We start from the raw sequence: 14,561 nt of genomic DNA on the forward strand, positions 1-14,561 counted from the left end.
GCAGTTCCGTGCTGGCGCAGCGCGTCCTTCCTGTGCTCGTCCTCGGCCTCACACAACAACAAAGTATTAAATTCTACACTGGCTTGCGTGACATTCAACACACACTTTCCCAGTGGAGCACAATAGCACAATAAAGGTAAGAACTGGAATTCAGGAGCGCAGTGAAGCAGCTGCTGAATTATTGCATAATGTTTTGCGCGGGATGGCTGCGCGCGCCCGCCGCGGGAGTGTTCTTCATGGCCCGCGCAGCTCGCGACACTAAACCCGCCTCAGCGCGCCGCGATCCTCACCGGGTGCCCGTTTATCGAGTACATCCCGCCGCTCTCCGGTGCTGACCGGTGCTCTCCGACGCTCCGTGCTCGTTTGGAGGGAAACACCGCGGAGTATTCGCGCTTTTTCCACGGGTGTTGTTGATTCTTCGACGGTTTATGTGCTAATGCTAATATTAGCTTCAGCTGAGGCAAAGCAGACTCGCGTAGAAAACAACAAAATACCCGTTTAAACTTCAGTCTGTTCACGGAACACGGTGTTTATAGAGTAAATCCGTTCGATATCACATAAAAACACGCCTCGTGTGTTCGGCAGTAATTGAATGAAGTAGTTTTTCCCCGTGTGTGGCCCGTGAGGAGAGTCCATTCAGAGCAAACATGAGGAGTCCAGTAAGGTACATCACTGAGCCAACTAAACACCATTAATGACCACACATGTGCTGTTTATGACTGATCATTACCGTCAGTGTGCTTTTATTAGACAGCATTGACATTCGTGACGTGAAACTCGTGCTTGATGAATGTAAACAAAGCATCGAGCTAGCTTCAGAAATGCACAGATGTCATTCAGTGACCATGATCATGCACAATATTAAATTCGTAAGTACTTCGTTATGCCGTGAATGATTACTATCTTTTAACATTTAGAGTGCCTTTTAAAGAATATTCTGATTGTTATATAGTCAGTGGTTAATCATTTATCACAGCACCAAATGCTTGATTTATTTTTTATATTCAAGCATGATCATTGTCACTTTAATCTGTTATAAGAGATGGAATTTCCATAGGGAGAAAAAAAAAAAAAAAAAATATATATATATATATATATATATATATATATATATATATCTTTAAACATGTACCTTTTATTAGCACGATTTATTTGAACTAGTCAGTGTAACGATAACCACTAAAGCATGTATGCTCTTATGTGTGGTTCATGGTCCACTATAATCACAACTCAATATTGCGTAACCTGAGATGTGTCTATTGCGATATCAGTGGTGAAACGACATATTGTGCAGCCCTAATCCAGATGCATAATAGACACTGTATATTTCAGAAAAGGAAAAGCTTTTTTGCAAGAAACAGATTGACTAATAAAAAAGAAAATGGATTGGCGATTCACTGTTTGTTAATGTACTTTAACTGTGTTTTTTTTATAACCTCTTGTCTGTCTGCAGGATTTCGCTCCAGTATGTCCGAAACTGTGAAGTATGTGGACGATGAGCACAGGACCATCTTTCTGAAGCTACTGAACGAGCAGCGTCTGGAGGGAGAGCACTGCGACATCGCTGTGGTGGTGGAGGATGTGAAGTTCAGGGCGCATCGCTGTGTGTTAGCGGCCTGCAGCAACTACTTCAAGAAACTGTTCAAGAAACACGAGGTGGACAGCTCATCGGTCATCGAGATCGACTTCATCCGCTCGGACATCTTCGAGGAGGTGCTGAACTACATGTACACTGCTAAGATCTCCGTCAAGAAGAAGGATGTGAATCTGATGATGTCATCAGGACAGATACTCGGCATTCGCTTTCTAGATAAACTCTGCTCGCAAAAACGGGACATGTCGCCCGACGAGAAAAACGGTGACCCCAGGAACGCAAAGTTCCCGTATGATATGGTTAAAATGGGGCTTCCCATGGAGGATCCTCCGCTGAATCAAGACGGAGACGTGCAGGTGCTCGGAGATCAGGACGACACGCCGTCGGATGATATCGTGGAGGAGGCGCAGGGCAATCACGAGCTGGATAAATCGCCTAATAATGCCCTGCAGGTGCAGGAGGCCATCCTGAAGGAGCTGGCGCAGGAGGACGTGCCTAAAGTGGGGTGCTACGACCAGGAGGTGGAGGCCCTGGATGGAGAGCCCAAAGAGCTGGCGGCGCACACACAAACACTCTCCTTTGCGGACAGCATGGGCGATGTGAAAGACACGCAGCCGCCCGGGTGGAGCACCGCCACCGCTGACATGAAGTTTGAGTATCTGCTGTACGGCCACCGCGATCAGCTGGCCTGCCAGGTCTGTAGGCTTCATCACAGTGTTTTGTTGTTATTAATGAAGTATATGTATGAGGACGTGTCATTTTCAGTAAGCCCGCTGAAGTGCTTTTGGTGAACTGTCATGCCATTATAAGATCAGCATTTAAGTGCCGGTACACACCTAGCTGGAGCTAAACCACTAGCACTGATGAAACCTAACTGTGTTTATCCTTATTTTCTGTGGATATAAAGTAAAGCCAGTGCACTGTTCAGCTCTACAGCAGGCTGGATGTTGGTGTATCAGGGATTTGTTTTTCAGATGTTTGCTGAATCGTGGGCTGACCAGCAGCTTTCGATGTAAAGGGTCTCTTTTTTTATTTTGCTGGAGATACTGTAGCCCTATAAACTAAATAAAATAGTCATTAAAACATGTAAAAATAAATAAACAGAGTTGACTTATGCCATGGGAATGACAGAACAGAATTTGAGAGGTTTTAAAAACTTGACTTATCCAGGCCGCGATAAACCTTGAAACGGGTCATCTTCCCTTACCTATTTATTTCTGATGCACACATGCAAAGTGTAAAGAAAGCAGCGCACAGCACCAGTATATCAGTAATCGTCACCTGCAAACATGTGTGATAATCTTATTATCAAATCATTTGCAAATATTTGAGAAGTGTAGTGAAATTACAGCAGGCCTCTTTTTTGTGTTCCTTGTTGAATTTAGTTGTTTAATTGCTATGTCACATCATGCTCTCTGATTTGCTGCTTAATAACCAATCAGAGCGCTTCTTTCAGTCAACACTCTTCATTGCATGATTGACATATTTGATATAAAGTGGGTGTCGGACCAGGCGAGAATATATATATATATATATATATATATATATATATATATATATATATATATATATTAGAGCTGCACGATTCTGGCTTAAATGAGAATCGCGTTTTTTTTTTTATTGCTTAAAATTAAGATCACGATTTTCTCACGATTCTGTAGATGTAAAATGAAGGTTTATAAGAGTGGGCTATTATTATTGTTATTTTTCAAACATATGCTAAAAACTATATTAATATTAATATATAGGTCTTCTGTTTATTCTCATGCACAACACTTTGTGTTCGCTTAGAAAGAAAAAAGCATATCAAATGCTTGTCGTGGCCTAATCGTAACTCTGAAATGCAGTGATTATTTAAATGTTGTGCACGCTTTCGGTTTCATTTTCACTGCTAAGTGCGATTCATACTTCCCGCACGGCTCTCAAACAATCACTCTGTTCCACAAACTGAACATTATTTACAACTTTATTGGCTGTTATTCACAGCCTATGCAGGTTCTGTTCACTAAAGTAGACTTCATTCATAGGCGCGGGCCCGCCCTCTGTGGTAACAGCTCATGGTCAGCAGCTCACGTCACGTGTTATATTGCGGCGGCGAATACATCATTACATGAAGACAGAAATGGCATTTTTGGGTGAATTATACCTTATAAATACAGTATGTGACTCTTTTAACACCATTGGTGTCCACGTTGCTGAACAACGGATGTAAAACAGAGTGAAGACTTGCGGCCGCCTTGTCTTCTCTCCTGAACTCGAAAATATGATTGTCAGAATCGTAGAAATGCTGGATTAAGATCGTCTAGGGGGTCAAATCGAGATGGGGATCTTTTTTCGATTAATTGTGCAGCTCTAATATATATATATTTATATTTATATATATATATTCTTCTTTAGGATATGAAATTGTATTGTGGAGTTTGTGCGCTAGCCTGCAGCTTCAGACGGTGCTTGTTTAAATGGTCTTTTGTCTTATTTCATGCTTCAGCAACTAAAGAACTGCTTTCTAATTAACTGATTATATAATTAAATAATTAATTTAATTACATTCATCAACGCTGTAAAAGGAAACTGATCAAATTGAAAATAGTCACATTAATTGTTCACTAGAAGTTTATTGTTGGCTGAAAAACACTTTGCCATGTTTATAGCCCATTTCTGAAGCTAGGCCTGTCTCAATCAATGTATAGTCTTCTCGCTCAATACTTGGACGTAATTTTGGTGTTCCTAATATGATCACAATTACACAAATAATGTTAAAGTCATTTGTATGTTTGTGTGTGTGTGTGTGTGTGTGTGTGTGTGTATATATATATATATATATACACACGCACACGTAGTAAAGGCTGATGTATACTTCTGTCAAGCGCACGTGTATGATACAGCGCAGCCTTCGATTGGATGCATAGGCCTCGCTGTGGCCGTCGGCATTGCTGACGTGCACCTCTCAAAAAAAATTTAACCACACGTCGCAACAACGCGTAGCACAAGCTCTGTAATTGGTCGGCTTGGTGGCGCTGGCGAGTGTGGGCAGGACCGAGAGACGTGTGAGTTTGTTGGAGCGTGTATCGAGTGTCGAGTCCTGCAAAGCAGCTTTAAATGAAAAGTTTATGGTTAACGTTGTTGGATGTCCGCCAGTTCCTGCCTCAATGAGCGAGTTTGAACCACTTGTACATTTACACCAGCGAAAAACTTGACACACAGGAACATAAACACCTAGTGCCAACTAGTGTTTCGGAAGTGTTATTGCAGAGCAACAGTAACAGCGCGCAGAAGTATAAATGCACAGCTACACGCGTTAAATGTGTCATGGGTCACGCCCAACAGGTGGATTGAACATAAAAAATTAAGTTGTCCTCAAAAAAACTCAAGAATTGTGTTGTTTCAGATTGCTTCAAATAAGTAGTTTGAGCAAACAGGAAAGTGTGTGTGTGTATACATGTATACATCTGTCCTTCTCATCAGATTACACGGCTCTACATCCACTACATATTAAACAATCGCGTAATCGCTCTGTGCATGTCCACAGGTGTGCGGGAAAACCTTCATCGATGAGAACCGTCTGAGGAAACACGAGAAGCTGCACTCTGCAGACCGGCCCTTCATCTGCGAGATCTGCAGCAAAGCCTTCACCACACAAGCCCACCTGAAGGAGCACCTGAAGATCCACACGGGCTTCAAGCCGTACCGCTGCGAGGCCTGCGGGAAGTCCTTCATCCGCGCGCCTGACCTGAAGAAACACGAGCGGGTGCACAGCAATGAGCGGCCCTTCGCCTGCCAGATGTGCGAGAAGGCCTTCAAACACAAGTCTCACCTGAAGGACCACGAGCGCCGGCACCGCGGGGAGAAGCCCTTCGTCTGCAACTCCTGCACCAAAGCCTTCGCCAAAGCGTCCGACCTGAAGAGACACGAGAACAACATGCACAGCGAGCGCAAGCTGAGCGGCAGCGGCCTGCAGAGCGAGACCGAGCAGCTCCAGGCCGCAGCCATGGCTGCAGAGGCAGAACAACAGCTGGAGTCCATCGCCTGCTCATAACACACACACACACACACACACACACACACACGTCTGCGTTTTAGACTCTATTTACACTCGTTACTTTTTATAGATCTGTAAATGATGTTTTGGAGGTTTTTCTCTCTCGTTGTACAGTTCATACCGATTTTTGTTTTGTTTTTTAGTGCTGGGGAAACATTAATTGTATATCTAAAATAAAAGTTTGTTTTGATATAGTACATGTGTGTTGTGTATATTTAGATGTAAAATATATGTATATGATATACATTTAAATATCTATGCAAAAAAAAGATTTGTGTAGTTTCTGTATGTGTGTAAATTACAGATACGTAATGATAAAAAACATATACAAATATACATATTAGTACACACACACACACAAGTTATGTCAAACTGATCTTTTATTTTGGATTAATCGCCCCAGCACTATTTTTATATATATTTGTAAATGGTGCAAGCATTTCTTCTCTCGTTGTACAGTTCATACCATTTTTTTAATTATTAGTGCTGGGAAAAAATTAATTGCCTCCAAAATAAAAGTTTGTTTTGATAAAATGTGTGTGTACTTTTCATTATTATGTATATTTAAATGCAAGCATGCTTATACATTTCAAAGGATTATTTATATTTAAATATATATGCAAAACAAAGTTGTATAGGTTTTTTTGTATATGTGTGTATTAGATATATATACTACACAAGCACATCTTGTGTCAAACCAAACTTTTATTTTGAATGTGATCAGTCTTTGCCCAGCTCTACTGTTTTCTTTTTCTCTTGTTGTACAGTTCATACTGAATGTTTATTTTAGTGCTGGCCAAAAATAATCGTGATTAATCAAATCCAAAATAAAAGTTTGGTTTGACCTCATTTAACTGTGTGTGTGCTGTGTATATGTGTATATGCAAATGCACACAAGCTTGCATATATTTAATACAATGTCTATTTATATTTAGATATGAAATGTCTTGATATGAATTGTACATTTTATTATCTGTAACATTTTGTTTCCATTTATATGTTTATCATGTATATATATAAATAAATAATACACACACATATGATGTCAAAACAAACATTTATTTAGGATGTGTTTAATCTTTGCCCCGCACTAATGGTTTTGTTTGTTTGTTTTTGAGTATTTATGGCAGCTGATGGACGATGAATCAGTTCTGCTGCTGTACAGTGTTCAAACAGACACGTCTTGGATGTGAACAACCTGCGGTTAATCATTCCATCCGGTTCTTGAGGAAAGGTGTGGTGAATTTATTATTATCTTTTACACACTCTTCCGCATATGTTTGCTGTAATAAAAGACTGGTGCATCATCAGTTGTTTGTGATGTTGTTTTCTGCAGCTCCTCTTCTTCTCCTGCAGTGAACCAGCAGATGTTTTACTGTGTAAATTAAACACTCAAATACACACACACACGCGCATTTACTCAGCGCTGTGTGAACATCAATGACACAATGCAATACAGAATTGTTAGTGGAATTTTCATTCTTCAAATATTTCCCACAAGTTAATGTTGTTTAACAGAGCAGGGGCATTTAAATGTATTATAAATTATATTTTTCTTCTGGTAGATATTATTAATAGCCTCCTTAAGGAATTATTAAAAACAGCCCACTGTTGTGCAATGACTTGCCTAGTTAACCGTTTCACACTTCAAGCTGAATAGTATCTTGAATAATAATAAAATTAAATAAGACATTTTTATGAAAGCATTTATGTTTAATAATGTGTAAACAAATCTCAAACAGCTCTTCTGAAAAATCCTGAAAAAACAAAACCATTTCACATGAGGGTGAATAATTTTGACTTTAACTGTAAATGAACAGCCAAAGCTAAATCTGCACATTATATCATGTCATATATCTCATCATTTGCACTTCTGTGTTGTCAATAATCTTCAGGTTTAGAGTATGGAGTGTGGGATCTGTGGTTTAGTTTTCAACATTTAATTGTAATGTTAATCGTTTGCACTTTTTAGGGCCCGTTACGGTCTAAGCATATCTAGTTGAAGTATTCGGAGAAGAGAAATAATGTTTGTAGCTTAAACAGATTGACTATTATGACTGAAGAATGTGCTTTTTTAATCATTAAGGGATTTGAATTAATTTGTCAGTAGATTTTTATGGTATTTGAATCCATTTTTGAGTCAATAAGTTCAGGCTCCTCCAAAAAAAGCTGTTTATTTGGTTTGCCTTTTTCTGTTGTGTTTATAATTGATATTTTATGCAGACATACTGTTCCACAAAATCACCGCAATCACTTTAAAACAATGAAGCTGTTGCAGATGGTTTTTCAAGTTATTTGGTGTAATTTGTTTTAATATAAATGGTTAGATATTTTTGTGTGTGTGTGTGTGTGTGTGCGTGTGTGTGTGTGTGTGTGTATACAGTAGTCAATATTTGAAGTGGATCAAACATGTTTTTCAAAATTGTCCTAAGGCAAAATTGCAATGTTTTGCAGTAGTTTTATTGGTATTTTTTATATCGAGCAGTTCCAGTCAAAACATTTATGTACACCCAAAACCAGGTAAACACATTAATAAAGAAGAAAAAAACTAAATAATTACAAAAGAAATACAGCTTTTGTACATTATTGTTTAACCCAACGTGTCACTTAAATGTTGGTGAAATGTCTAGTAACATATTTTCCACCAGAATAACTGTTAAAATATTGATATATAAATATATATACAGTTAATGCAACTGGCAGCAGATCATCACATTAAGCCCTTTTTTATTCATGGATTTATAGAAGACAGCCTGGTTTCTGCTTCACATGACTTGGAGTATTTTCATTACTATTATTTTAAAGTCCTCAAATGGAATCCAGCACAGGAAAATATCATACATTTTATGTGCAGTCCATAATCAGATGTGTGTTTTCCTGCTTACTGTGCTGCTGTTCTTCTGCTCTCTAATGCGCTGTAATGCTCTCTTCAGCCGGCAGGTGGCGCGCGGGCTGATTTTGCGCACTTGATTAGAAGAGCAACTTAAACTCTTTCAGGTGTTGCAGGTGTCCAGCATTCGGATTCCCTGAGCTTCAGGATTCAGAACAGTTTATTTCACTCTCAAACCCTCGAGATTAATTCAGTCTGAACTTCAGTTTGCGTGTTTATTGAGTTGAGTTACTAGTGTTTACAGCGACACGATGAAACTGGAAAAGGAAGGACGAGAGAAGAGCAGCAAAAAACTGGAGAAAAGGTCAGAAAGAGTTTCTTCAGACGAGATAAAGAGATGTATTGTACTTTATTAAGTGTTTTTAATCCTTTAGAGAGAAGAAGAAACCCAAACACTCGCCTAAAGAGGAGCAGAACGGAGAACAGGTCAGAAACACACTAATAAATGCTCTTGTGTAGAGATTTACTCTTGTGTCTAGTCCGAATATGAGAAAGTTCCTAAATCATGAAGCATTCAGACGAGTGAAAAATACTGTCTTGTCTTCAGAAATAATACATCTTACATACGTTTTTAACGAGACTCGTTTAAAAAAAGACTTCAAAACGACGGGATACTGTGCTACTATACTGTGGGATAGTGTCTAGAAAACTTTTCTTGATGGATTTTTGAAGGATGATTTGATTAAGTGTCTGTTCACTGCAACTCGCATCTCCATAATATTACTGTCGGAAGATGATCTGAGCTGAAGAGGGTTGGTAAGCATCACAATCATACATTAAAATAGGAAAAAAGTGAAAACCTTCAATTATTTCCTCATAATTTAACTAAAGGATCGGTTCAAATAGACCGTAATTCAGTTTGCATGCTGTTTTCCTTAAGAGTTTAGGAAAGAAAAATCCTAAGGGAAAGATGTGATCTGTTTTAAGAACTATTTCCTATAGTACATCATGTAATATATAGTATATAATACTACAGCAGGTCATTTTAAACAATGTTTTTGACTGATGTTTTTACGTACTATAGTAAGTGCTTGAATTAATGTTGTAGTAATTTTAAAGTTATGGTGACACAACTAGTTAATCTCCAGAATTTATTTATTTATTTTGGTTAGTCTCTTTGTAAATCAGGGGTTGCCACAGCGGAATGAACTGCCAACTTATCCAGCACATGTTTCTTACACAGCGGATGCCCTTCCAGCTGCAACCCAACACTGGGAAACACCCAAACATGCACTACGTCCATTTGATTTAATCAGTTCCCCAATAGTGCATGTGTTTGGACTGTGAGGGAATCCGGAGCACCCGGAGGAAACCCACGCGAACACAGGGAGAACATGCAAACTCCACACAGAAACACCAACTGACCCAGCCAAGACTTGAACCAGAGATCTTCTTGCTGTGAGGCCACAGTGCTAACCACTCCGCCACTGTGATGCTCTTATCACTGAAAAATAATGGAGCAATTTTAAAGTTGCTATGGTAACAAAACTATAGTGCATGAATTAATGTAGTAATTTTATAGTTGCTATGGCAACAGAGCTATAGTGAAGTACATGTATTTATGTTGTAGCAATTCTACAGTTGCTATGGTAACAGCTATAGTTAATCATTTGATTTAATGTGGTATTCTGTAGTTGCTATGGCAACACAGCTATAGTTAATCACTTTAATGTTGTAATTTTCAGTTGCTATGGTAACACAAGTATAGTAATAATTACTGTAACTAATTATTATAGTAACTAATTACTGTAGATTTTGTTGCCACAAAACCCTGATAGCCACAGCTTTACATTAGTAACTGTGGTTAATTTTCTTAGTGATCTGATTATGTGTGTTAACAGTGTTTCGGGTGTACTGCAGTAGGTGTGTTCATGTTGTAAATATGCAAATCTGTGATATGTTGACTGTGTGTGTGTGTGTGTGTGTGTGTGTGTGTGTGTGTGGATCTGTTGTGATCAGATACAGTCAGATGAGCATCAGCAGGGGTCTGCACTCTCCAGGTGTGTTTAATGTTCATTTGTTTATTCATTTTTTACTTTTCTATTTTAGTGCTTGTTCAAGGTTTTCACAGATGCATGCTGCTGTAGGAACTGTACATTCAGCACTAGGGTGTGACAATATTTTTAGTAACAGAAACAATAATGTAATGGATATTTTTATGTAATTTACTGATCATATAAATAATTAATTTGAAAAACAGTAAAATTAAAATAACCTCAAAGCAAATTTATTGATAGCAATATTGGAGATTGATCTGTATATAGTCTTGAGGAGTGAAATAAATAAATAAAAGCAGGTCATTTAGTACCATATTCTCATAATATCTATAAATAAACAAAAAAAGATCTTACTGTACTGAACATGTTTATTTACTACTGTTTGTTTCTGCAGAGGACTGAAATGTGAAGCTGGAGACGCTGATGTCAACATGGTGAGCTGGATGTATTGATGTTATTTATTACATTATTTACCAATACTCTGACATTATATCTTAAACTTTAAGTAATAAACCTTTTAAAAAAGGTCTTGAACACCTTTAAAGATGCAGTTGAAGTGTTGAAAATGTGCACTTTTGTGTGTTATTTTTGCAGGACATCAAAGTAGATCCTGATAAAAGGCAAGAGATCTCAAAATAAAACACTACATTAATATTCATATTTAGATCACTTCCTAAATATGCAAATCAGTGTCAAATGGGACCCGTTATGCAGAAGTCACTTTTATAAGGGGTTTAAACCCAGTTGTGTGTCAGCAGGGTGTGAATATCTCCAGCTTTTAATGGTAAACGTGAATTAATAGTATTTTTTTATAATCAGACTTGATGCAGAAACACTGTGATTGACATTCTGCCTTTGTACGTGTTATCAGAGGGGGAAAGCCCCGCCCACTAGTGCCCATCTCTCCATCTCATTAGCATAAGCAGCAGTACTGAGTGAGAAGCAGCCGTCTGTCCATTAGCCATTAGAGTGTTTGAGCTGCTGAAGATGATGTCAGCATAGACTAAGAGCATTATAGATGTGGAGTTCTAGATGAACAGAGACAGGAGCGACAGAGACTGACAGAAGCATGAAGAACACACTCGCACTGAAGCACATGTGACCAGCACTCACAACACACACTGCTGTTTCACATCTGACACACAGCCGTCTGTAGCTCCACCCTCTTCTGAAAAAGAGCACAATCTCATTTGCATTTAAAGCAACAGACACCAAAACACCACAATTAAGATCAACGCCTGATAGGGTCAGTTTCAGAGAGTTAGACAGCATTATATTTGTGTTATTATGATCTTAAACTTCACTACACACTCATCACAGATGCATTTCACATCTTGTAAATAATAATATTTCTCCCAGAGTTCATCATGATGGACACGAGGACTCCAGTTCATCAGAGAACAACGAGAAGCTGCTGAAGGTGTGATGATGTTTGTTTCGTAGGTTTGCTGTCGTTGAGCTCCGTCTGTGATTTTCAACTGTTTCTGGTTTGTTTTTAGTCTCAAACCAAGATCAGTAAAGAGCATCAGAATAATGAGACGAAGAAAGAACAAACTGCGGATCTGCACCTGAAACAGGAGAGCGACTCTGAGCAGGTGTGTGTGTGTGCAGATCTCAGAGGATGATTCCTTGAAGCAGGATTAGCTGGATATCCAGTTATGTTTCAGTTTAGTTTGCACCAGTCTTTGGTTTTAGGGTGCATGAAGGGCAATCAGCTTTCGTCATTCTCTGTCACTATGGTATCTTATGCTGCACCACTAACATGGTACTGGATGGGTTATGTTCTGATTTTTATTCAGGTTATGCTCTGGTTAAATTCGGGTTATGTTGTGATTTTATATTTTGGTTATGTTCTGATTATATTCTGGTTATGTTCAGATAATAGTCTTATGTTCTGATTGTATTCTGGTTATGATACGGTTACGCTCTGGTTATGTTCTTATTATATTCGGGTTGTATTCTGGTTATGTTCAAGTAATATTCAGGTTGTGTTCTCATTTTCTGATTCTATTCATTTCTGATTATGTTCAGGTTATGTTCTGATTATTGTGGTTATGTACTGATTATTTTCAGGTTGTATTCTGGTTATGTTCAGGTTATATTTAGGTTATGTTCTCATTATATTCTGGTTATGTTTAGTTCTGATTATGTTCAGGTTATGTTGTGATTTATATTTGGATTGTACTCAGGTTATATTCTCATTGTATTCATGATGGATTCTGTTTATGTTTTGAATATGTTTGAGTTATATTCAGGTTATGATCTGATTGTTTAAATTGTGTTCGAATTACATTCAGGTAATGTTTAGGTTATAATCTGGTTAAGTCAAAACTAATATTAGGGTTATATTCTGGTTTTGTCCTAGTTATGTTCTGACAATATTCAGGATATGTATTATGTTCCAATTATGATTAGGTTATGTTCTGGTAATATTCAGTTTATGCTGAGTTAATGCTCTGGTTATTCTCAAGATATATTCTGGTTATGTAAAGGTTATATTCTGATTATAGTCTGGCTATGTTCAGGTTATGTTCTGATTGTATTCAGCTTATAATTACACTGTGGTTATGTTATGAATTATATTCTGGTTGTTTTCAGGTTATGTTCAGGTTATGTTGATTATATTCTGATTATGATCCGGTCACACTTAGCTTATGTTCTGATTATTTTCCGGTTATTCTCAGGTTATGCACTTATTATATTTAGTTTGTATTCTGGTTATGTTCAGGTAATGTTCAGGTTATGTTCTGATTATATTTGGATTGTACTCTGGTTATGTTCTGATTATATTCAGGTCATGATCCAGTTACACTGGTTATGTTCTGATTATTCTGGTTATGTTCAGGTTATATTTAGGCTATGTTCTCTCATTATATTCTGGTTATATTTAGTTCTGAATATGTTCAGGTTATCCTCTGATTATATTTGGATTGTACTCTGGTTATGTTTTCATTAAATTCATGGTAAATTATGTTTATGTTTTGATTGATGTTTGAGTTATGATCTTGTTAAGTTAAAAACTAATATTTGGGTTGTATTCGGGTTTTGTCCTGTTAAATTCTGACTATATTCAGTATATGTATTCTAGTATGTTCTGGTTTGTTCCAGGTATGATTAGGTTATGTTCTGGTTATATTAAGCTTATTCTCTGGTTATCCTCAAGATGTATACTAGTTAGGTTTTGGTTATCCTCAAATTATACTCTGGTAATGGTTAGGTTATGCTCTAGTTATTCTCTTGTTATGTCTTGGTAATGTTCAGGATACGTTCTGATTATCCTCTGGTAATGTTTAGGTTATGTTCTGGTAATATTCAGGTTATGTTTTGGTTATCCTCTGCTAATGTTCAGGTTATCTTCTAGTAATATTCAGGATATATTCTGGTTATCCTTTGGTAATATTCAGGTTATTCTTTGGTTATAATCTAATTATATTCTGGTTATTTTCTAGTTATGATCTGTTGTTGTTCTGGTTATCCTCTGCTAATGTTCAGGCTATCTTCTAGTAATATTCAGGTTATGTTCTGGTTATCCTTTGGTAATGTTCAGGTTATTCTTTGGTTATAATCAAATAATATTCTGGTTATGTTCAGGTCATGCTTTGGTTATTCTCTTGTTATATTCTGGTTATGTTCTGGTTATGATGTGTTGTTGTTCTGGTTATCCTCTGCTAATGTTCAGGCTATCTTCTAGTAATATTCAGGTTATGTTCTGGTTATTCTTTGGTTGTAATCAAATTATATTCTGGTTATGTTAAGGTCATGCTTTGGTTATTCTCTTGTTATATTCTGGTTATGATCTGTTGTTGTTCTGGTTATCCTCTGGTTATGTTCAGGTTTCTTTATAATATTGTTATTATTTTATGCAATTATCCGTTAACTCCTGATCTGAGCTTTCTCCATGTTCCTGAAGGAGCTGAGCATCACACCGCAGACGGAAATGAAGAACAGAGAAGATGAAGAGAACAGGGAGAAAGAGGAGGAGAGGGATAAACATCAACATCCGGAGGAGAAGAGAAAAAAGCAGAGTTCTGAACAGGACAA

The 14,561-nt window shown here is 37.7% G+C and overlaps 2 protein-coding genes across 5 annotated transcripts in view; both read left to right on the forward strand.

Annotated features, from left to right (window-relative positions):
* On the forward strand, nt 1–6,943 carry zbtb14 (zinc finger and BTB domain containing 14). 3 transcript variants are annotated; one of them, XM_009297676.5, is made up of 3 exons: nt 1–869; nt 1,454–2,289; nt 5,124–6,943. In XM_009297676.5, the coding sequence occupies exons 2-3, from the start codon at nt 1,468–1,470 to the stop codon at nt 5,628–5,630; spliced, it is 1,329 nt and encodes a 442-aa protein (XP_009295951.1). In that variant the 5' UTR covers nt 1–869; nt 1,454–1,467; the 3' UTR covers nt 5,631–6,943.
* Nucleotides 6,944–8,628: 1,685 nt separating this feature from the next.
* The window catches only part of top1mt (DNA topoisomerase I mitochondrial), a 28,349-nt gene continuing 22,416 nt past the window's right edge, over nt 8,629–14,561 (forward strand). For both annotated transcript variants that reach the window (XR_012399100.1, XM_073940222.1), the window contains exons 1-8: nt 8,629–8,827; nt 8,898–8,949; nt 10,483–10,523; nt 10,915–10,954; nt 11,115–11,140; nt 11,880–11,940; nt 12,020–12,115; nt 14,431–14,561. The exon at nt 14,431–14,561 is cut by the window's right edge and continues 348 nt beyond it. Coding sequence is in view for 1 of the 2 variants with exons in the window: in XM_073940222.1 (XP_073796323.1) it covers nt 8,775–8,827; nt 8,898–8,949; nt 10,483–10,523; nt 10,915–10,954; nt 11,115–11,140; nt 11,880–11,940; nt 12,020–12,115; nt 14,431–14,561 (500 nt within the window). In the remaining variant the exon portion in view is untranslated. The remainder of the gene's footprint in view (nt 8,828–8,897; nt 8,950–10,482; nt 10,524–10,914; nt 10,955–11,114; nt 11,141–11,879; nt 11,941–12,019; nt 12,116–14,430) is intronic.

This window comes from Danio rerio, chromosome 24 (assembly GCF_049306965.1).
Source record: "Danio rerio strain Tuebingen ecotype United States chromosome 24, GRCz12tu, whole genome shotgun sequence".
NCBI lineage: Eukaryota > Metazoa > Chordata > Actinopteri > Cypriniformes > Danionidae > Danio > Danio rerio.